Raw genomic sequence first — 18,648 nt, forward strand, 5'->3', positions numbered from 1 at the left:
TCTTAAGAGCTAGATCTACATCTGTTTTCACAAATATAGCTTCCACATGTCAAATAAAATAACTCTCTAGGTGTTGTTGAATTTTAGCTCCAATTATCCATAGCCTGTTTTTCAGAGGAGTTCAAACCTCAATAAAAGAAACTTAAAAGAGGTGAGTTTAAAAGAGCCGTAAGGTTAAGCTTTTTGGGGTTTTTTTGTATTGTTTCAATAAACTGGCTGTTTTTGTTTTATTGTCAATGTGCCATATGTTACTAATAAGTAAACAGAATTTTTTCTCAAACAATTTGCAAAAAGTGAAAAATCCTACAGGAGCGGCCTCTTGCTGTGTACATTGCTGTCACACTGTGATCACAGAGGGAATGTTGTACACACAGAGGGAATGTTGTACAATAATACAGGTGGCCCTTTTACTAACACAGATATCACAGCCATATAACCACTGAATGATAAGCAACAAGCAAGCCCACAGAGTCTAGCCTTTTAAATAATTCAATGGCAAGATGTATTTACTACATATTCACAATGTATCCCATTCACCCACTAGTTTGTTTACTGTATTAATTCCCATCAACTCTACTTGGAAGGCACCTAATTCATCCACCCTCTGTGTATATTATATTATTTCCATATATTACCTCTAGTTTTATCATCTCTAGCTCTAAATGCCTCCCTTTTCTGCCAGTCTGCTTTATCTGTATATATCTTCACTTCTGAAAAGCTAGATTGTACGGCCAGAAATACATTTATCTCTGATAATTGAATTCTAACTTCCCCATAGACTGCCTGGAACAAATGAAAATAAATAGCAGCAGATGTAAAATGGATTCCTAATTATAGAGTCTGGACCATAGTCTTTATTAACTCCTTGTTAACTACTTTGATATCAGAGTATGTATCAAGTGCAGAGGATGAACAAAGGAACAGAGGACCATCCATGGTGCAATAACTTAACCTTAATTCCCTCATATATTCTCTATCACACCTTCTGTCTCTCCCCAATCCTCCACCTATCTGTATCTTTGTAATATTCCTTCCCACTGGTGCCTCTATATTTATCCTCCCATCACTCTCCAATTTTGTCCCACACAAGCCTCTTCATAATATTCCCCCACCTGTCTCTATATTATCTCTTCCACTTTTTTCTCCCCCATTTTACTCCCCAATCTGTCTCTCCAAATTTCTCTCTCTCACCTGTCTTTCCATATTACCCCGACACCAGTTTCTTTGTAATCCCCAACCTGTTCTCCCCATTTATCCCAATCGTCTCTCATTTGGGCCTTGGAGACAGGCAATAGAATGTTTTGGGCTGCTAGGCCAGAGGATAGTTAAAGATGAATAGTCATTCAAATGGGAGGGGTAAGGATTTTTAAACCTGTCCCTTCCTTTTACCTCATGATGTATGGTAGATTGTGATCCCTCGTGTAATTCCCCATTTTCTTTAAAAGAACATTCCAAAGTGAGCCATCTTTCAGGATCACCTGCTTAGTTGATTCTGGCACGCCACTATTGAAATGGGTTCCCCAATTCCTTCACTACTTGTAGACACAGTCAGCTCTAGAAGTGTATTGAAATGTAAACTATGTATGTACCACCATAGATGTATTAAGATATATGCTTAAAGGGAAACTCCAGTGCCACGAAAACAATCCGTTTTCCTGGCACTGGAGGGTCCCTCTCCCTCCCACCCCCCAATCCCCAATTGCTGAAGGGGTGAAAACCCCTTCAGTGACTTACCAGAGGCAGCGACAGGTCCCACGTCGCTGCTTCCTCCTCCCCCGCCGCTCCTCCTTCTGCTTACGTCGGCCGGTGGGCGAGACTGATCTCGCCCGCCGGCCGAGGAGACCTAATGCGCATGCGCATTAGCGCACCCCATAGGAAAGCATTGAAAATGAATTTCAATGCTTCCCTATGGGGAATAGAGCGACGCTGGAGGTCCTCACACAGCGTGAGGACGTCCAGCGACGCTCTAGCACAGAAAACCTGTGCTATGAAGCAGGAAGTTCCCTCTAGTGGCTGTCTAATAGACAGCCACTAGGGGAGGACTTAACCCTGCAAGGTAATTATTGCAGTTTAAAAAAAAAAAAACTGCAATAATTACAGTTGCAGGGTTAAGGGTAGTGGGAGTTGGCACCCAGACCACTCCAATGAGCAGAAGTGATCTGGGTGCCTGGAGTGTCCCTTTAACTAATGGTGCCTTCTGCATCTACCGAGACTAATGTCCAACTAAAAGAATAGCTTAGTAAAAAAAATGTCTACGAAGCAGCCACATGACACACATTTGGGGAATGTAACAATTAGGAATCAGGGAATAAATGCACAAAAGCATGCATGCCTTACTGCAAGTGACACCATGTCATATTGCAATGACAGATAGACTTCTTGTAACTCTTTAATATTCGATAATGTACCTTGGTTGAATAACCATCACTGTTCACCAAAAGAATGTGACACGTAAAATTAGAACAATATTGGAAACAAGGAGAAAAAAGCAAGTAGACTCCAATAGGAGATGAATGTAATGCACATTCTATGTTTTTGAATTCTTTAATACCCATGACCTAATCTAGTCATTAAATTATTTATACTAGCATGTGATGCCCTGAATATTTAGCTTCTGCAGCTATCTATTTTCTTGCCGCCGTTAAATGAGAGAGAAATTCCATTACATATTCCATAATATCCTCCCCGAGGACCAGCTTTTCAACACTATTCCTAAAGCTCATATTGAAATAATAAACAATACTTAAATGTAATTGTGTATGGTTGCTAATGCACTTAACCTGAATATAAGTAAGAAAACATGTTGCAGTCTTTGATATATGATCTGACATGTTGAAGCAATGTGCATTTTTATGACTGTCATTGTGTTAGAACATTGAAATAGCATGTTCGTGTCTTGGTGTATCACACTGGGTTAGTAATTCTTTTCAATTTTTCTGCAGCAGTGTTCACAGCTGTTTGGCACACTGCTTGCACAGCACTGAACAGTAGGCTCTCTCCAGTTCATTTTGATTAGTTCAATAGGTGACAGGCAGTAACAGAGACAGGGAAGGTTACTCCTTGAATTTTAAACCTTTTCCACAGTCAATATACTGCTGTAGCCATAGAACCAAATAAAGGAATGAACACTTGAAATATTTTAATAATCATTAAGTCACCTAAACCTCATTGGGAACAAGAAGGTGGAAATTTCAATTTAGAAGAACAATAGTAAGCTACTATTTGCTGCACAGGAGACATAGTCTATTAACTTATGCCCAATGAAACTGCAATATGGATGATATGTATTACCTAAAATGTAATAATACATAGTAATGTTATGCTTGATCAAGTTAGAGTCTCAGTTGTGTCTTAGACTGAAAATTGTATGGTATTGTGATTGTCTATAGCTAGTGAATAATATTGTTTTGAACTCCTGTTAAATCAAGTGAGACATCAGATCTGTCTTACTAATGTTACCATTATCCAAATCCATTTTGGTTTTGGATACAAAATTATTTAATAAAATTAAGTATTCCACAGTTGCATAAGACCTGACCCTGGTGCTTTAAAGGGACCTTATAAGTGCCAGGAATACAAAGCTGTGTTCATATCACTATAGCTCCCTCTGTCTGCCCTCTACCCCACACCCCCCATGGTGGCCAATAAAAGGTTAAAAACCCTTTATTTAGTTACCTGACTTCTCCTAATTCCTGCGACGAGTGGGGTCTAATGCGCATGCCCGGCAAATGCCACGCGTGTTGGACTACCCATAGGAAAGCATTGAATCAATGCTTTCCTATGGGGAAAAATGTGACACCGGATGTTCTCATGCAGAGTGTGAGAACGCTCAGCATCAGATACCGGACCAAAGGTACGTTTAGATGCAGGAAGCACCTCCAGTGGCTGTCTGGGAGACAGCCACTGGAGGCAGACTGAGATCTGCACTGTAAACATTACCGTTTCTATGGAACTGCAATATTTAAAATTGCAGCACTTAGTGCAATAGGGAAGCTGCACCCAGACCACTTCAATGAACTGAAGTGGTCTGGGTGCCTATAGTGTCCCTTTAAGAAGAAGCTAAAATTGATATCTAAACAGATTACTTTTTGGGGGTTGATGTAGGAGTTGGCTCTGGTAAATAATCTTTTAAAGGGACACTATAGGCACCAAAACAATGTTCATTTAAAGAAGCTATTTTTGTGTATGGATTATGCCCGTGCAGTCTTAGTACTCAATTATCTGCCATTTAGGAGTTAATTCACTTTTATATAGCCCTAGTTCCACCTCCCTGCATGTGACTTGCACATACTTCCCAAACACTTCCATAAGAAGAACCTAGATATGCAAAGTTCCGGTATTGCACAGTCTATTTAATCTGAAATTCTTATCTCCTACTCTGTTAATAGCCTCCTAGACCCTGCAGGAGCCTACTGTGTTGGAATAAAGTTCAATTTACAGAGCAGGAGATAAAAACATCTGATAAAAAAAAAAAAAAATATATATATATATATATATATATATATATATATTATTCATACAGGTTGTTTGAGTTACAGCTAGGGTAGGTGTGGCTAGGGCAGCTTCGATAGAAACAAGAGTCATTTAGCAGGGGCATGATGTATACACCATAACTGCTTCATTAAGCTAAAGCTGTTTTGATGCCTATAGTTTCATTTTAATTATGCCGATTTACACAATACACATTTATTTATTTTTTAAATAATAAAGTATATACACATGTGTGTTTTAACCATTTGTTTAAGGATGATGCATTAAAGTAATACATAACGTAATATATATATATATATATCTTTTATAGAACACATTAACTAACTCCCTGGGCTCGAATCCTCAGAAACCAAATAATGGTTCAGATCTTTAAACTATGTAACACTTGAGCATGCTTAGCAAAAGCTTCAAGATATAATTGAGTAGTGAACTGTACATACATAATGCAGCCACAAACACGTGAATAAATTAACGAGAGCTCCTAGACACTAATGCATCATCAACTTTATTTTAGTAAGTGAATGGGATGCTACGGACAGCAATGCACGTGTGCAAGAGGTTCCACTATATTCCATGGGTAAAATATTTAATTTGACATTGTATGGATTAAAATAAATGCACAGTTGCACATGTCTCCTGCTGTATTGGGTCTCACATTAAAAAAAAAAAAAAAAAAAGAATTAAACCATTATGCTTTCTTTTGACCTGTTTTGTTTCCAAAAAAAAACACACATCGAGCATTATGTGAATTTTTTTTTTAAATTATATATATATATATATATATATATATACACATATATATATATATATATATATATATATATATATACACATATACATATATATATATATATATATATATATATATATATATATATATATATATATATATATATATATATATATATATATATATATATCAGATGCTACTCAGAGGACTAGGTCGTAGCAGAAAAAAACGGCATTAGATGACAGGCAAAGATCTCCCTTGTATTACTGCAATTCTTTCAGACAGGTCTTTAAATAATTAATCTGAAGTGTGGCATTTTGGAAGTCATAAGAAAAAACACAGATAAGTAAAATATGTCAATCTGTGCTTTTAACTGGCTCGCTAAAAATAAAAAATAAACTATCCGTTTATGTGTTGTTGTTTTTTTAATGTTTCTGTTTTCTAAATGTCATTGTATCATTATCGCAAAGAACTTCAAGGTTATTCAATAAAGTGACACTTTAAATGGAGTTCAAACTGAATTTCAAATTTAAGGCCAAAAGTTGTTAAACTGAAAGCACATCTGACAGATAATGTTTTGCCATTTCTGCTATTTGAACATTTAAAATTCACAATGCATTTTCACTAATTGAATTAAAGGGGAAATGTGCAGGTTTTTTAATAGTATATTTTTTTAAATCCTATAATAAAGAAATATGTAATTGTGAAATGAGAAAAATAAAATTACATGTAAAAATCTATACCTCTTTATCCTGAAACTGGGTGCTGCCATCTTAGTGCTTATTCAAGTATTGTTTTAAGTTTTGTCTTTGGCACCTGGTTGTCAGCATATAGAAAGTACACAGAGAAAAGAAGAATAAAACAATGTTTCTATTCCTTCTTTTTATTTGCATTGTTTTCCTTCACCTGGCATTGTTTGAACTGGAATATGCTGCCATTTGCTAACTCTTAATATCAACTTCAAAGAAAATTAACTCAGGTTGCATGCGATATTCAATGTTTTATTTAATGGTGTTAATTCCAGAGAAGTGACACTTCCCCTGTAATTGCAAGATGTTTGAAATAAGGTTCTCAAAGGAGCTTGCTCACCTGATGAGTATGATAACGGACGGTGTTTGTGCCATTGCTCCAATCATGCTGCAGACACACATAACACAGAGGAATGTGAGAAAGGCCTCTTGACAACCAGGACTGGGACATTTTCCAGGAACCACGGTGGTATTCTCAACAGGCACAGACGTGAGACACGAGCAGCCAGCCAGGTTCTAAATGAAAAACATCATGCTGAGGTTATGAAAGAGACAATTTTTTCAGTCTGCCACTCTAGGGACAATTTATTAGATACATCTTCCAAATGATAATTAAGCTGTAAATGGTAATCTACTAATTAACCCCTGCATATTTTGTATCCCAAGTTCACTTTCATTTTGGCTTAAAAAGTATTATTTTGTGAATGAAATATTGGATATTAGAGCAAATTAACATTTTTGGATTTCATAAGCTTTCTTTCAAATGAATAAATTAAACTAAAAATATGAAATAACTTTTAAATGCTAATTTGAAGATTGTTACTAAGTGGAGACGGTTAAAGGAACACTACAGGCACCTAGAACACTTCCTCTCAATAAAGTTGTGTGGGTGCCATGTCCCACTAATTTTAACCCCACAGCTGAAAACCTTGACGGAACTGCAATGTTTTCTTTGCAGAGTTAACATGCCTCTAGTGGCTATCAATATGATAGCCACTATAGGCGCCTCTACGATATAGTGGAGTAAAACTCCACAATTTCTATCAGATGATCTCAGAGAGACCATCTGATTTGCACAGCACAGTATTTTGCCATGCATGTACACTAGGCTGCCAATGCAGTCTGTGTGTATCTGTGTATGCATTAGGCAGTATCTGTGTGCATATGTATTCTGTGTATCTATGTATTAGGTTGTGTGTGTCTATGTATTAGACAGTGTCTGTGTATGTATTAGGTAATTTGTTTGTATATGCATTGGGCAGCTTAAGTGTGAATTAAGCAGCTTGTGTATGTGTGTGTAGTTTGTGCATGTATTAGGTGGTGTCGGAGTATGTATGTATTAGGAAGTGTGTTTATATGTCTATATATCAAGCAGTGTGTGTCTGTGAATAAGACAGTATGCATGTATGTAGATTGTGTGTATGCATTAGGTAGTTTGTATGTGGATTGAGCAATCTGTGTGTGTAATTTATGAATGTTTTAAGCAATGTATTTGTATAAATATTAGAAGATTTGTGTGTGTGTGTTTATGGAAGTGTGTGTCTATGCATTAGGTAGTTTGTGTGTGTATGTATTAAGCAGTTTGTGTGTGCGTATGTATTAGGCAGTGTGTGTGTATGTGTGTGTGTACATTATGCAGTTTTATGTGATTTTATGTGTTAGGCAGTGTGTGTGCATGTGTACAAGGAAAGGTTAAAGGATCTTAACATGTATAGCTTGGAGGAAAGACAGGAGAGGGTGGGATATGATAGAAACATATAAATACATAAAGGGAATCAACCCAGTAAAGGACGAGACTAGATTTGTAACTACAGATATGGCACTTGCCACCTCTGAATATGTTTGTCTTTATATATAGTGCCCCGCTCCCCAATTCTGATTGTGGTATCTTATGTGTCCCCCTTTATATTGTTCCTATAGTCTCCACTGCTTCAAATATTAATAACACTTAAGAAAGTAGCTTGTATTGCTCAAATGACATACATTTTTTTTTTGCTTAGGTTAACTACTTGGCTCCAATTTCAAAAAAAGATCATGCATTAAACACAAGTATTTTTTTTATCAATGACAAATAACAGTGGTGAGAAAAACTAAAAGCACATTCAATGTTATTGTAAAGCAATGTATATTAATAAACTGATTTAGTATGTAATATTAATACATGGGAAAGTATCTGGTGACAATAATTTGATCAAGAACAGAACCAATAAACATTTTTTTTGTAATTGTTGGTCAGTCCTATGCACTGTTTTAAAGAAAATATATCCATTTCTTCCTTACAGTACTGTTTCAACTCTGTCATATTTAAGTGACAGCTTATGTCAGGTTGCGCTACAAAATTATTAGTAGGCTTTAGATCCATTGCAAAAAACAGCATTTCTGCTTCCTAAGCTTAACTTTCATAGATCTGCTTGTGTGTTTAGGATCATTGCTTTGTTGCGTGACCTAGTTTCAGTTCAGCTTCAGCTCATGGATGGATGCCTTGACATTCTCTTCTCGAATCTTCTAAACCACTGAAACATTTACGCTGTTATCTATAACACAATGCAGGTGATGCATTAACAAAGCAGTTTGTTTGCTTTAATTACAAACAGTATCTAATTCAAGCCAAAATATTTTTTAAAAGAACACTCCAAACACCATAACCACTAAAACCTGTTGTAGGTGTTAAGGTGCCCAATCTTGGCCTGGTTCCCTCTCAGTTTAAAGGAACACTATAGGGTCAGGAATGCAAACATGTATTTCTGACCCTATAGTGTTAGAAACACCATCTAGCCCTCCTGGACGCCCTTGCCTCACTAAATATAAAAAATCTTACTTTTATTCAAGTCTGCTGCTGCTGGCTCTGCCCCTAAACTGCCCGCTTGGCTGATATCATTAGAAGTGATGGTCTGAGCCAATCACAATGCTTTCCCATAGGAAGCAGAGGGTGGAGACACTGAATGTCAGTGCTGCACAGTGTGCAGCATTGTCCCAGGGAGCCCCTTAAGTAGTCATCTGATGAGTGGCCAGAGGAGGTATGCCTAGGCTGTAATGTAAACATTGCATTTTAGCTGAAAAGGCAGTGTTTACTGAAACAATGCCTGAAGGGAATCACTCGAACAAATACAATAAGTAGTAGTTGTTCTGGTGACTATAGTGTCCCTTTAAGTACTCACACTATTTAAGAGTAGTTTGGCAACTTCTCTGAATTCTTCCCAGGCGCAGGGAATAAGAACTTCTTAAGTAAACATATTGTCCTGTCAGATTGGTTAAAGAAGCACTTTTTATTTATAATAACTGTGCATGTCACAACCAAAAGATGTGCATCTTCTGCTGGATAACATTTTTGGTGCTTAGAAAATCCCTTTAATGAGAGTTTGGATTTGACCTGTAGAATACCACTGAGACAATGATAATTGCAAACCTCATTTGTGTATAAGGCATGTTTTTTTGTATGTTTGTTTGTTTTTAAATTATTGAACTCTGGGATTTATAATGTGCAAGCCTTGTGTGAATTATATTTATTAAGAACGTGCTTGTCACTGCACCGGTATGGCAAGATATATACTAAACGATGGCCATATTTGCCAGTGGACTGCTGTGCAACCTTGACAGCAAAATAGGCCTGTATATGCGCAGAGTTCTGTGACAGAGTTCTTCCATGTGTAAACCAGGCAAAAGTATTTAAAGGGACACTATAGTCACCTGAACAACTTTAACTTAATGAAGCAGTTTTGGTGTATAGATCATGCCCCTGCAGCCTCACTGCTCAATCCTCTGCCGCCATTTAGGAGTTAAATTCCTTTGTTTATGAACCCTAGTCACACCTCCCTGCATGTGACTTGCACAGCCTTCCATAAACACTTCCTGTAAAGAGAGCCCTATTTAGGCTTTCTTTATTGCAAGTTCTGTTTAATTAAGATTGTCTTATCCCCTGCTATGTTAATAGCTTGCTAGACCCTGCAAGAGCCTCCTGTATGTGATTAACGTTTAATTTAGAGATTGAGATACAATTATTTAAGGTAAATTACATCTGTTTGAAAGTTAAACCAGTTTGTTTTTTTCATGCAGGCTCTGTCAATCATAGCCAGGGGAGGTGTGGCTAGGGCTGCATAAACAGACACAAAGTGATTTAACTCCTAAATGACAATGAATTGAGCAGTGAAATTGCAGGGGAATCATCTATACACTAAAACTGCTTTATTTAGCTAAAGTAATTTAGGTGACTATAGTGTTCCTTTAATAAAGCATTCATGGGACTTCCTCTAAAAGACAAAAGAAAGAAAAAAAACAGACTGCAGGACAAATAACATGGCGGTCCTACCTCACAAAGGACTGTTGGAAGACTTAATTCCATTCTGAAGTGATTGCATGTGGTAGTGTTGCAAAATAAAACTTTTTATCTATGAATTGCACCTACACCTATACCCCTTAAGGACACATGACGGAAATATTCCGTCATGATTCCCTTTTATTCCAGAAGTTGTGTCCTTAAGGGGTTAACAAATACAGAAGGCCAAAGGTCTGAAGATAATAATGAATAGGATATTAAATAATTATTAATGAATCAGCACGCTTTTCATTTCCGTCTGTAATTGTCTCAGTAATAAAGAGACGCGAGTAGTAGGACATTACTTCCCAGGGCTAATGTTGCACTTAAAATGAGTGCTCATGTGTCACTTTCACTACACTCTTGGAAAAAAAAAACTTTAGACTAAAAAAAAAATGTAGACTACATTCTTATACTTTTTATTTTTAAAAATGATGCACTAGGCTTTTTGGGCAATTTGGATGCATATTAAACGTTTTTACAGAACATATTTTTCTAGTTTAATGTTTTGCTCAACATTGTCCAGATCTTGCACAAAACCGTACATTGCAGCTTCATCCCCATTCTTTTTCACCTCTAAGTTCAGCAGTGTATGACACTCTGCATATTTCCCATAATCCCTTCTCTAAATCTCTCGTTTGAAATCCGAAGGATAGCCATCTCTAGAGAAACAAGATACAAATGAAAACTTTGCTCTCTCTTTACATTGCCTTGATGTTTTAGTGTATGACAGCATTTTGGTCCTATAAGGACATTCACCACTAATCTACTGGTTTACTAACTGTCCTGTAAGAACTGAAACTTTGTCACTTACTGTATGTTCTCTAAACCCATCATTGGTATTCTTCTTGCATTTGCATTGTAGCCATGTGTATAATAGCTGCAGTCTTGCGTCCCCTGGTGCTGTCTTTTCACTAAGTATTAATCCATTTTAATAATCCCAAGAAGCCAATCTGTGCTGGTGGGCTAAAAAGGAAAGGCCTGTGCCAGGGTTTTCTATGCACTATAACCAATATAATGGGATGAAATGGTTATAGTGTTTAAAGTGTCCCTTTAAGTAATTAGGAAACACTGAGATAAAATATAATTTCATTCAATTGATTAGCTTGTCTTACTTTTGTATAGCTTGTAATAGTTTCAAGAAACTGGAGGATGTCCTGTAGAGCCAAGCCCATATTTTACATTACTATCAAACTGTTGGGAAAGGACATTACTGAGGAAACTCTGCAAATTGTCTTATTTTACCCAATAAAATATGTTATTATCAACCTTGACTACTCCACATGTACAGGTACCATTACTAATTCTTGTCTCTCAAGCCCTCTGGAAATATGTTGATCTTTATATACATTCTCTGTGTTCTACAGTGCTTGTTTAACCCCTTAAGGACACATGACATGTGTTGATACCGGAGAAACTGACGGAAGCAAAGCACAGAGAGATGGACACAGGTTTCTTCAGGAAGGAAGAGATTCTTTATTGGATCACCGATCGGGACTCAGAGGGACTAGCGTCACCAAAATACCACAAGTTCTGAGCCCCGGACAATAGTGCAGGCTCCTTATATAGGCACATAACTCCTCCCATATTAAGCTCCACCCGCACATTCTCTTGACCAATCAATACAAATAAGAATTTAACTTCCTGCTTGACCGCATGGCTTGTCCAGCACAATGGAGGAGGGGAATACTACATCCTGTATTCTTGCACATGCTCCGTACACTACTGATCGTATCTTGCCTCGTGCAACCAACTGATCGATACGTCAGCATATGCACGTACACATGCCACGTGGTAATCTCGGCCTACTAAATTTATTTTTACCGAGATTCCACCACATTCCCCCCTTTGATGCCTCTTGATATTTCACAATTACTTGAGGCATCACTTAACCTTAGTTTGCATACACCGCAAGTTACCTTGAACCAGACCAGACTTAACTTATGATGTGAATCTTCAACACTCATCTTCCTGCATTGGTTCTCCCTGATCTAGAGCCTTATATTTATAAATTGCCATTATCTGTGCAGCAGCCTTCCTCTCTGCTATATTTTCTATCAGGCTTTGCACAGACCTAACTACTAAGGGTATAAGACACGGTAGGAGTAGACACAACATTAAAATCAGTAGGACTCCACCTACCACTGCCTTAAGCCCTCCAAACCACTCATACCAGCTACCAAACCAACTACTTGGATTATACCCTTTCCATACCTGAGTAGGCACATGCGCTAGTTTAACCATATGGCTAGTAAGCTCAGCTATTGCTTGCCCTTCATCATCTATTTGAAGACAGCAATTGCTCAGGTTAAACTTCCCACATACACCTCCCTCTACTGCCAAAAGGTAATCCAAGGCTAGTCTATTTTGGTAGACTGCTGTCCTCATCCTGGTATTATGCTTCGCTAGAAGATTGAGCGCTTGTGATGTTTCGTTAGTAATAATCTCAACCACCGCCTGTAATCTTATAATACGGTTGAGCATATAAATAGGGGTTCTATAACCAAAGGTACCATCTTCTGCCCACGTGGCTGGCCCATAATAATCTATGATACGCTGGGGAGGCCATTCATCATCTTCCCAGGCGCCTATCTCTATGGGTCCCCTTTTCTTCCTATGATTCACATCATACACTTTAACACCTAAAGTCTCACCTGTTTCAATCGGTAACAAGAAGAAGGATGGTTTGAGCATACCCAACACACATGCCCCTTCCAAATCCTGTGGCAACTCCGAATAGGCTTTCTTACCACAGATCCAGTACAAATTTGCTGGGGCTCTCCACACATCCTTTAAATTGGCGTATCTAGCAAATGGGTTAGATGGTTCTGAGACATTTGAAGCCGACCACCAAGTTGTATTCTTTGTATCATCATCATAAGCTTTTTGCCCTAGACAAGTTAATTCTCCTACAGAAGTATTATACATTATTCCTTTCCTTGCTATGCAAACATAACCTATGATGGAGGTCTTTAATCTCCACTCAGATTTACCTCTAACACTCATATGATAATCGGCTTGTGTAGATATTAGTTGGTCAACTGCCTCAGAACCGGACATTACCTCCTTTGCTTCCCAAGGCCATTGGTCTCCCATGTTAGTACCTCCACACACATAGCAGTTGGTAACATTAAGACTACCGGCAATACTTTCAGCTAAGTCAATGAACAGGTTTTTAGCATTATGGGGGATCTTATTATCTATACTCATCTCTTCATAAAAGGAATGGTATACCTGATGAGTTTGGGAGGATACCGTATCAGTCTCTATCCCTATAAACAATACTGTCCCAGGATCTAAACCCGTCCCGTATATTTGAAACCCAAATAAATTGCCATATTTGTCTAAGAACTTATCGGGGTTATTTATAAGTATATGGACTGGGTTACATTCCATAGACTTACAATATGGGCTGGTAGGCAACTTAGTCACTATCATGTCTTTGTCTACTGTCTGTCCCCAAGTTGCCCACCCCACACAAGACCAATATGGGCAAAAGTTATAGTCTTTATTTGGGCATCTAGGACTCACATATTTATTTTTACTACTGGGACAAATATATTTATCATTAGACCCATACGTCCTCTCCCATCTAAGATCCCCACATACATTCCACGGCTTTCTACCGCTTGATATCGCTTTACACGCATCAAATAGCAGAACACCCGAAGAATGTACGGATTCTAACACTGTCTTATTAATTAGGGTCACCTGAGGATCTCCATTCCTGAGAGTCAACCAAATTGTACGGGGTTGATACTCTGGACTGAAGCACTTAGGTTCTCCTACTCCTAAATGGCACACACTATAGTCTATATTTAGGTATCTACATCTCGATACATCTCCTTTACACTCGTATTGTGAATGCCAAATTAGGGTTTGGGAAATATGGTTACCTGTTCTTGTAGTCTTAATGCATACCTCACAGCTAGGAGTGTCGGTACCTCTACCTTCCTGAATATAAAAATACACATAAATAAACACTATCATCAACACATCTTTTGCCGTCATCCTCAGTCTTCGTCCGTGCGAAGGCACCTCAGCTTCCAGGGTGTAAGGGCTGCAGGGAATGGAGTTCTGCTCGTCTTCACAGGAGTCCCTTCGAGACTTTCCCTGGCTTATACACTATACGTCGGTGAGCGGACAGGCTTTATTATGGCCTTCTCACTCACGCACCAAATCCCAAAAATAATAAAATTTGTAATCCACAATAATTCCTCGTTACTCCGACTGAGTCGTGCGTTTTAACCGGATCTTGCAGGGATTCTCTGGATCTGCTGTAACTTGCCAAGGATCGACTGCTGCTGGTTTAACCCTGGAGTGATGTATCCACGGAGTCACTTCGGCTACTTTTATTGCGTATGAACTTATCCAGATAAGATTGGATGTTCTTCTTAGCCTTCTGCGGGATGTGGTATTGTCTTAGGCTTACTGGATAAACCCCAAGTTTTAGTTCAATTTTAATAGGTGGAATATTGCGGGCCAGTCCTGGTGGGTTGTTCTCTGCCCAAACTCCTGGTATGTTGAATAATGACTCATCACTCCTAGGGTTTTGGCTAGTCAACACTGTATAAAGTCGCCACTCTTCTTCCTTTGGTACGGATAATGTCATAATACCTGAAGGTCCATTAAACTTTAAGGATGTTGTTCCATTTGGTAGGAACGTAATCTGCGCTTGTAATTTTGATAGCATATCATGTCCCAGCAATTGGACTGGACATTCAGGCATATAAAGGAATTGATGTTTTACTACGTGGCCTCCCAATGTACAGAGTCGACTTTTAAGAACCGGTTTTTCAGCACTTCTTCCAGTTGCTCCTATTACAGTAATAGTCCTTCCAGATGGAGGAGCAACTAGATTAGTCACCACTGAATGTTCAGCACCAGTGTCGATCATGAACGCACTCCTTTTTCCCCCTATTGATACATCGACCATAGGCTCCGCTCGACCAAGGGGGATGGAGCCCGGTCGGTATCAATAGTCCTCCATGACCGTGTCAGCCAATCCCACAAAGTCCCTGCCTTCTCTATCGCGGGACCTTTGCGCTGCTGGGATATACCTATCTTCCCTAACACTTCCTCTGTTCCCATTACTCCCTCTATTACCATTACTCCCTCCGGGGCCTCCTCTACCTCTCGCTCTGCCTCTAAAGTTTCCGTAACCTGCCCTGGGTTGGTCTCTCTCGTACTGCTCTCTTTGTGGACATTCGTTCCTCCAATGCCCTTCTTCCTTGCAATACGCGCACTGATTCCTACTCAAAGGCTCCCTATTCCATCTACTATCGCCTCTATCTGGGCCCCGTCTATCTACGCCTGCGATCGCTACCGCTAGCATGTCTGCCTTTCTACGCATCTTGCGCTCTTCCTCTTTCTTACTTTCTGTTTCCCTATTCATGTATACCTTATTCGCTACCTCCATTAGTTGGGTGATGGACATACCTGCAAACCCTTCTAACTTCTGTAGCTTGCGCTTAATATCTCCGTAAGCTTGGCTGACAAAGGCGGAGTTCACCATTCGGGAATTATCTGCGTCTTCCGGATTAAAGGGGGTATACAAGCGGTATGCCTCCAATAATCGGTCATAAAAGACACTGGGCGCTTCATCACTTTTCTGAATCACCTCAACTGTCTTCGACATATTAATGGCTTTCTTTCCTCCGGCTTTCATGCCAGCAATTATAGCGTCTCTATAGGCTCTGAGTTGAACCATATCAGCACCATTTACATTCCAATCGGAATCGGTGTTGGGATAATGTGTTGCGGCCCATGCTGATGGATTGGCTTGGTTTAAAGTACGGGTTTTATCCTCTAATGCTTTAATGGCCGCTTGATTAATTCTTGTCCTTTCCTCATTGTTGAACAAAGTCATTAATAACTGCTGGCAATCAGCCCATGTCGGGTTATGTGTCTGTACTATTGAGGTGAACAGATCAGTCATAGCTTGTGGTTTCTCAGTATACGAGGAATTGTGGGTCTTCCAATTTAAGAGATCGGTTGTCGTGAACGGGACTTATACAAAGACTGGGTCAGCATGTGCCATTTGGCCTGCGGCATCGATATAGGCTGACCCAGGATTCAGACGAAGAGGCATCTGATAGTGTTTTAATTGTTGGGCACCGGTCAGTTGTCGGGTCTGTATGGGGCTACGTGGAGGGGCGTCAGTCATAGGTTCCAGTCGGGGAGAAATAGGGTATGGGGATGTGGGAACTTGGTTTTGGGAAAAGGTTGTAAATAAAACACTTCGAGTCGAGCTAGATGAAGCTTGACCGGAAGTCTGAAGTGGCGCCAAATCAGGATATTCGGATTTAATGGGGGTTGGTTCTGATTCCGGAAGGGGAGATTTAGTACGAGAGGGGGTGGATTCTGTACTGGAGGAGGAAGCGGAAGTGGATGGGGGTAATGAGGGGAGGGTTGCAGGACTTCCTGCATTTGCGTCACTTCCTCTTAACGGAAAGTAAGGGGGCGGCAAAGGGATCTCGGACTCAGGGGGCGTGTCCAAAATGGGCCTAACACCAGTCCTAGTGGACAAACAAGTCCTAGCTACCATGAGGCGACACTGCTCCTCGTGGCATGTCTGGAGCCATTTTGGCGAGTCATTTACGGCCTGTCTCCAACAATCAATATAAGGAAACTGGCCGTAAAGTTCAGGCCTACCCGATACAGCCACGTGTAAGCGCTGTACCAGAGTTGGATCCAAACTGCCACGTGGCGGCCATGCCGCAACCAAAGTAGGCCACTCCCTAGTGCACAAAGTGACCAAACGTACAGGAGACATTTTAACCCCAAAATCACAGGTTTTAAATCCCTTCTTAAAATTCTTCACCATACAACCTAAGGGATCCGGAATCGTTGACTGCGACGCACCCATACTTAACAATGGAACATCATCGACAACGAATACTATACACGCGTACTATTCAACAGTCACACCCGTTTCCTCTGGCAACAGCACCACGTGGTACAGTTACCAAGTGAAACGTATACAATAACACAATAAACACTCAGGGAATTCCCGTACACACACAGCTGTTACACCAGTCACTAAATAATCAATATTATGCCCTTTGGCGTAACTATACAGTCACCCACGCTATAATTCTCTATATACGAATTACCCGTCTATAACACACCCCAGTAACATCATCTTTTACAAATAGCGGTTACAGTACGGTTAGCATAGGTCAAAGCACAAGTTAAGGTCACAATACAATTATTAGTGGTTATGGTGTTAGACATGCAATGGACGACAATGATTAGTATTTATATACAGTGTCAGTAAATATACAGGGTTATGGTACCGTGCACTATAATACAGCAACACACTATTAACACTCTCGCTAGACGGCTGAGCTCGCGCTATCTAACAAGATATACACTTTACTAAACAATCTTTATCACATTTACAATTCCCAACTAAACTATTGGCCAGTACCTTGATGGACTACCTAAAACTATATACACCCGTTTTGGTTAGCCACACTGCCCAAGCACCACATATAGCGAGCTAGAGGACCGAATTTACACAGGCGCCTCTTAGTCGATTACTATCAAAAATCTAGTGGGTTCCAAATTTACACGCCTTCCCACTTAGCCAAGATAGGTTGAGAGCTAGCGAACCGAATTTACACAGGCGCCGCTTAGTCTCCCGGTCCCTCCGACCTAGCGAACGTAATATACACCCTAGAACGCTAGTCTAGACAAGACACCGGTGTCCGGCTAGGGCTATTTACACAGGACCCCGCCTGACTAACCAAATCAAACGGTCTGACTAAAGAGCGTTCGATTGAGCGGTGCGCCTTCGCTCCTTCCCTCCGACAGAGGGGGCAGATTCCATACACAATAACCCCTTATGGGCCTACCGCACAATCGGTATACCCCTAGTGGGTCTGCCGTCTAAAACAGCAGTTGTCTTACCTCCTCGTTCCTGAACCTGAGTTCACACTCATCGACGGGGACACCCCAGCACTTCTCACGTAGAGGCCGATGATCTCCTGGACAACAGACCAGTGGCGCCGAGACGAAGGGAGGTCCACGCAGAAGTTCAGGGGTGCAGCCGTAGAGAACGTGGGCAAAGATAGACCGTCTCACGCCTCTGCCTCTCAGCTACCGTTGAACAATGAGCTTCCCGGCCAATGCACCAAATTATACCGGAGAAACTGACGGAAGCAAAGCACAGAGAGATGGACACAGGTTTCTTCAGGAAGGAAGAGATTCTTTATTGGATCACCGATCGGGACTCAGAGGGACTAGCGTCACCAAAATACCACAAGTTCTGAGCCCCGGACAATAGTGCAGGCTCCTTATATAGGCACATAACTCCTCCCATATTAAGCTCCACCCGCACATTCTCTTGACCAATCAATACA

At 40.0% G+C, this 18,648-nt stretch overlaps 1 protein-coding gene across 1 annotated transcript in view; it reads right to left on the bottom strand.

Annotated features, from left to right (window-relative positions):
• The window catches only part of SLCO3A1 (solute carrier organic anion transporter family member 3A1), a 355,323-nt gene that overhangs the window by 37,639 nt on the left and 299,036 nt on the right, over positions 1-18,648 (bottom strand). The window contains exon 8 of the mRNA XM_063445626.1: positions 6,311-6,486. Coding sequence (XP_063301696.1) covers positions 6,311-6,486 — 176 coding nt within the window. The remainder of the gene's footprint in view (positions 1-6,310; positions 6,487-18,648) is intronic.

This window comes from Pelobates fuscus, chromosome 3 (genome assembly GCF_036172605.1).
Source record: "Pelobates fuscus isolate aPelFus1 chromosome 3, aPelFus1.pri, whole genome shotgun sequence".
Lineage (NCBI taxonomy): Eukaryota > Metazoa > Chordata > Amphibia > Anura > Pelobatidae > Pelobates > Pelobates fuscus.